This window comes from Eleutherodactylus coqui, chromosome 2 (genome assembly GCF_035609145.1).
Source record: "Eleutherodactylus coqui strain aEleCoq1 chromosome 2, aEleCoq1.hap1, whole genome shotgun sequence".
NCBI classification, from domain to species: Eukaryota; Metazoa; Chordata; class Amphibia; order Anura; family Eleutherodactylidae; genus Eleutherodactylus; species Eleutherodactylus coqui.
The window spans coordinates 146,163,096-146,169,095 of NC_089838.1; the positions used below are offsets into that span (position 1 = coordinate 146,163,096).

The 6,000-nt window shown below is 41.9% G+C and overlaps 1 protein-coding gene across 3 annotated transcripts in view; it reads left to right on the forward strand.

Moving 5' to 3' along the window:
- The window catches only part of SCAF11 (SR-related CTD associated factor 11), a 65,292-nt gene extending 59,852 nt beyond the window's left edge, over window positions 1-5,440 (forward strand). For all 3 annotated transcript variants that reach the window (XM_066591712.1, XM_066591715.1, XM_066591713.1), the window contains one exon: window positions 4,739-5,440. In XM_066591712.1, coding sequence (XP_066447809.1) covers window positions 4,739-4,852 — 114 coding nt within the window. In that variant the 3' untranslated portion in view covers window positions 4,853-5,440. The remainder of the gene's footprint in view (window positions 1-4,738) is intronic.
- The last annotated feature ends 560 nt before the right edge of the window (window positions 5,441-6,000 follow it).

A 6,000-nucleotide genomic window follows, 5' to 3' on the forward strand; every position in this document is an offset into this window, starting at 1 on the left:
AAGTATAAGGCCTCAGTCACACGGGCGTTTTTCGCGCGATTTGCGGATCGCATAACGGATGCGCATCCGCAAATCGCGTGACCGGGGCCGACGATTCGCTGAAAAATCTGCACCTAGCAGCGTTTTCAGCGAAACGGCCCAGCGCTGCCCGCTATAGTCTGCCACAGCTGTGTAAAAATAAAGTATACTAACCTTTTTCCTGCAGCCCGGAGTTCAGCGACGTCCGGCCGGCCGATTTAAAATCCCCGCATGCTGAATGGGCTGCCTCTGATTGGTCACAGCCCTCACCAATCAGAGGCAGCTCTCAGCTAATTGCGGAAGTACTACAATAAGAAAATCACCATGTGTGAGCGCAGTCTTATACTAAGCCTCTGCCTCCAATATGTGGTAGGCGTGTAAATGGCTGCATATCAGTATCTTGCACTTACCGTATATACCGGCGTATAAGACGACTTTTGAACCCCGAAAAATCTGCTCTGCAGTCGGGGGTCGTCTTATGCGCCGGTAATACAAAAAAAAAAAAAGTGTAAAAAAAAATAATTTATTACTCACCTCCCACGGCGTTCTGTCGCGCTCCGGCAGGATGTCGCTCGCTCCGGCAGGCTGTCGCTCGCTCCTCGTCCCCGGCGCAGCATAGCTTTCTGAATGCGGGGCTTGAAATCCCCGCTTCCAGAAAGCTAATACACACGCCGGCAGCCATGACAGCATTGAATGGCTGTGATTGGCTAAAGCACACGTGGCTTCAGCCAATCACACTATTCAATGACATCATTGAATGGCTGTGATTGGCTGAAGGCGCACGTGTTAGCAATCACACCCATTCAATGATGTCATTGAATAGTGTGATTGGCTGAAGCCACGTGTGCTTTAGCCAATCACAGACATTCAATGATGTCATGGCTGCCGGCGTGTGTATTAGCTTTCTGGAAGCGGGGATTTCAAGCCCCGCATTCAGAAAGCTATGCTGCGCCGGGGACGAGGAGCGAGCGACAGCCTGCCGGAGCGAGCGACATCCTGCCGGAGCGCGACAGAACGCCGTGGGAGGTGAGTAATAAATTTTTTTTTTTTCTCCACTGTAATACCGGCGTATAAGGTGACAGTTGGGGGGTCGTCTTATACGCCCCGTCGCCTTATACGCCGGTATATACGGTATATAACTCTCCTCCACATAGCAATCTACCTGTCTACATTCTGTTGGGAAGTGGTGCTTTTACCTGCCCTTGTGGGTCTGTTGGTGTTTGTGGATATGACTGCTGGCGGTGATCTACAAGCCTTACTTGTGCTAAAGATTAGCAAATTTTTATGTAAAATGTGCAGCTTGTCCAGGTTCAACAGAAACTGGTGTGAATTATAAAGGAGCTTGTAGTTTTTTTTTTTTGTTTTTTTTTTTTAGGCACAGACTGCAGAAGATGGGCTTGATGTATGAAGAGGCGTGCGCCTTTTCATACATTGGCCATACCTTACACCTACAGAAGCTAATGTTATTAGCAGAAACTTGAAAGCCCAGTCTGAATTTTCCCCTCGCAGTTTTTAAGTTTTAGCAAATTCTACCTAATCTAAAATGTTTCTACACAAATTCACAGAGCATGGAAAACAAACAAGGAGAATTTGAGTTCCTAACACAGGAAGAGAAATATGATGTCATAGACATCAAGGAAACTTGGGGGAATGATACACAGGATTGGAATACAAGGCTTGAAGGATACAACTTGTTTATAAGAAACAGACCTAATAAAAGGGGAGGAGGTATTGCATTGTATGGTAGAAAACATTAATCTCCCGAGATTCAAGCTTCAGAGCATGGGAGTTCTGTAGAAACTGTTTAGGTAAGGCCTCCTATCCAGGGGCGATTTTTTTTTTTTTCACTGCGTTTCCCACGGCGATAATCCGCACGTGGGTAACGCAGTGAACTCTTTCCATAGGATAACTATGAAAAGCACAGCCCAAATGTCCACGAGCGGAAAATCGCTTGAGATTTTCCACTTGTATTGAAAATTGCAGCATGCTGCAATTTGCCGCGATGAACCTATCATTATAGATGGGTGCATCGCGGAAAAGTGCTCCCTGGTGGTGGATATCTGCGGTGGGATATCGCTACGCCTGTGGACAGGCGGCCTAAGAATACAAGGAGAGAACAGAAAGGACACCATTGTAGGCATTTACTATATGCTGCCTGGACAAGCAGAAGATATGGATGAACTCTTTCTACATCAGATGGCCAAGCTCTCAAAAAGCATGACATAGTGATCATGGAAGATTTTAACTATCCAGACATTTGTTGGGAATCTCTCTCAGGTAAAAGTAATGGATCCAACAAATTCTTATCAGCTCTTGCTGACAAACTTTATCTTCCAAAAGGTCGAAGAGAAAACAAGGGGATCTGCTATCTTGGACCTAATTCTTACCAACGGGGAGGGAATGGTTGAGGAAGTAAGGGTGGCTGGGACCTTAGGAGGCAGTGATCATGCTATCCTTGAATTTTGGATAAAAAGGGGAGGAAAACCTGAGAAAACTCAGACCTCAAGGTTGGATTTCAGAAAGGCAGATTTCAATGAACTCAGAAAGAGGATAGAAAGAATCCAATGGCTGGATGTTCTTAAGGACAATGTCCAAGAAGGTTGGGAAATATTGCAAAATGATATTTTTAAAGCACAATCGAGGGAAGAATAGAAGCATTTAAAGAAACCAGGATGGATGAACACAGAACATGCACACATTAAAACAAAGAAAAATATGTTTAGCAAATGGGAAAGAGGTGGTAATATCTAAAGAAGAATATAATTCCGGTCTGCAGAAACTGTAGGGCAAGTGTCAGAAAAGCTAAAGCCAATAATGAATTGCCAAAAGCAATAAAAAAGGATTTGGGGGTTATGTCAAAAGCAAAAGAAAACTCAAAGGTGCTATTGGATGCCTACAAGATGAAAATAATGAATTGGTTAACAATGATGTTGAGAAGGCCGAACTTTTAAATTCCTATTTTGTATCTGTTTTCTCTCAGAAAGTAGATGTTAACATCAACTGATCTTCCCTGTGCTATTGAGGGAATAAAAGAATACAGGCTTTCTATAAGCAGAGAGATGGTGAGGGAATACTTGGCTAACTTGAATGAATTCAAATCTCAAGGTCAAGATGAATTGCATCCTAGGATACTAAAGGAAGCAGCGAAAGTAATTGCTGAACTACTCGCCATAATCATTATAAAAAAATTCCTGGAGAACAGGAGAAGTCCGAGAAGATTGGAAAAGGGCAAATGACCCTATTGTCAAAAAAGGGAAGAATGTGGATCCAGGAAACTACAGGCCTGTGAGCCTGACTTCTATACCGGGAAAGATCTTTGAACAAATTATTAAACAGCATGTATGCAAGTACTTGGATAAAACTGGAGTAATTAACCAGAGCCAGCATGGGTTTGTAACAAACAAGTCATGCCAGACGAATCTAACTTCCTTCTATGACAGAATCACTGACCGGGTTGATCAGGGAAATGCAGTGGATATAGTATATCTTGACTTTAGTAAAGCATTTGACAAAGTATCTTATATCCTACTTATTGAAAAAAATGACCAAATATGAGATTGACAAGGCAACTGTTTAGGTGGATTTACAACTGGCTCGAGTGATCAGACTAAGAGTGGTCATAAATGGCTGCACATCCAAGTGGAAGTCCCAGGCCCAGTGGTGGTCAACATTTTTATAAATGATCCAGAGGAGGGAATTGATGGGAAACTGATCAAATTTGCTGATGACACAAAGCTAGGAGGGATAGCTAACACTAGGGAATACAGAGAGTATTAAAAAAAAAAACTAGAAAAGCTTGAACAGTGTGCGGTGACAGAATGGTATTTAACAAGGAGAAATGCAAACTCCTACATCTAGGCAAGAAAAATGAAAAAAGCACATACAGAATGGGAGGAATTGAGCTAATCAGCGGCACAAGTGAAAAAGACTTGGGTATACTAATAGATCATAGACTGAACATGAGTCAACAATGTGATGCAGCAGCCAAAAAGGCAAACACAATTCTGGGATGTATTAAGAGAAGAATAGAGTTTAGATCACGTTAGGTAATTATCTCTCTCTACTTTTCTTTAGCCAGACCTCATCCGGAATATTGTGTCCAGTTCTAGGCACCTCATTTTAAAAAAGGTATAGACAAACTGGAGCAAGTTCAGAGAAGAGTTAGCAAGATGGTTAGCGGTCTGCAAATCATGTCATATGAAGAATGGTTAAAGGATCTGGGAATGTTTAGCTTGCAAACAAGGAGGCTGAGAGGAGACTTAATAGCTGTCTACAAATATCTGATGAGCTGTCACAGTGCAGAGGGATCAGCCCTATTCTCATTTACACAAGGAAAGACTAAAAGGGAGAGAGACACATTAGATATTTAAAAGAAAAAACTTTCTGATAATGAGAGTGATCAATGAGTGGAACAGGTTAGCACAGAAGGTGTCGAGTTCTCCTTCAATGGAAGTGTTCAAACAAAGGCTGGACAAATATCTGTCTGGGATGATTTAGTGAATCCTGCACTGAGCAGGGGGTTGGACCCGATGACCCTGGAGGTACCTTCCAACTCTACCAGTCTTTTTGAGTCTGAGTAATAGGCTTAAATTGGTGTCTACAATCCCTAACTGAACCATCTCTCCACCAAGATGATCTACCACCCTTTAGAAAGGAAAGTAAGTCTATGGCAAAACTTGCATTTTTAATCTTTTTTTTTTTTTTTTTCTTCTTCTTCTAGGTTTGTCATAGTAAAAGCGGAGAAGTTGATTCAGCTAAAGTGGCAAATCTTGTAAAGGCTTATGTGGATAAGTATAAGCACTCTCGTAAGAAGGGGAACGATGACAAACTGTGAACCACCGGCCATCTGTAGAATGACAACCGTAGACTAAGGACTTGCTACAGTAATTGTCCAAGTGCAATTTCAGTGGTCACAACTGTGATTGGGTTTTGATAAAAAAAATAAAATAAAATCAATGTAGAAAACCCTTTTGATTTAGAGCTCTTTACCCCCTCCCTCCCCAGAAGACGTAATTAATTTTTGTTATTAGGGTGAACATATGAATAATAATGTACAGAGTTTTGATCTTCTCAATGATGTGTGTAATATTAGAGATGTTAATCTCTTGGCTATCAGCTGGTTAATGTGTGTACAGTACATGTAATCTGTTGGTTAAGAAGTCTGATTATACGAATCTTTGATTGTGTTTTCTTCTAATAGTGAGATGTTTTTTTTCCTTGGCTCCTTTCTAGTCTAACTGGACACGCTGGTCTTTAAGTGTACCCAATGTATGCAGGTGTCTGTACCTTGATATAGAATCTGTTTAGAAATAAACTTTCACAATAACAATATGCCTACTGCAAATATTATGTCCAACAAATATATATATTTTTAAGATGGACATGACTTATGGAAACACCAAATAAATAAATATGCTGCTTGTTTGGGTTGTTCTTCTTTAGTGATTTTTTTTTTTTCCTACTCGGGGCTTGTATGCAGAAAGAGGCTTGTTCTCCGTTAGTAGACCTCATAAGTAGGCAAAAGCTCCTATTTAACAGCAAGCAGACATAAATAAGGTTTCTGTTTTTAACCCTTTAATGATTCAGCTTATTTTGAGGCTTTAGGATGTAGTGATGAGTCCTGTTGCATAATTCCCTAAGAATGCTACTCCCGTGTGTGATGGTTTCCATTGTGCTATGCTGAAGTTACAGTCTAGATATCTTGGAGCAGTTGATGTAACCTGTCAGGAACTGGGGAGAAAGCAGAAGTCAGAGGATGTGTGTAGAGATGAGCGAGCACACTCGTCCGAGCTTGATGATCGTACGAGCATTAGGGTGTTCGAGATGCTCGTTACTCGAGACGAGCACCACGCGGTACTGGAGTCAATTCCATTTCCTTCCCTGCATGTTTAGCGCCATTTTTTAGCCAATAGACATGCAGGGGAAGGCATTACCACTTCTTCCTCCTGTGACGTGCCAGCCCTATTCCACCCCCCCCCCCCT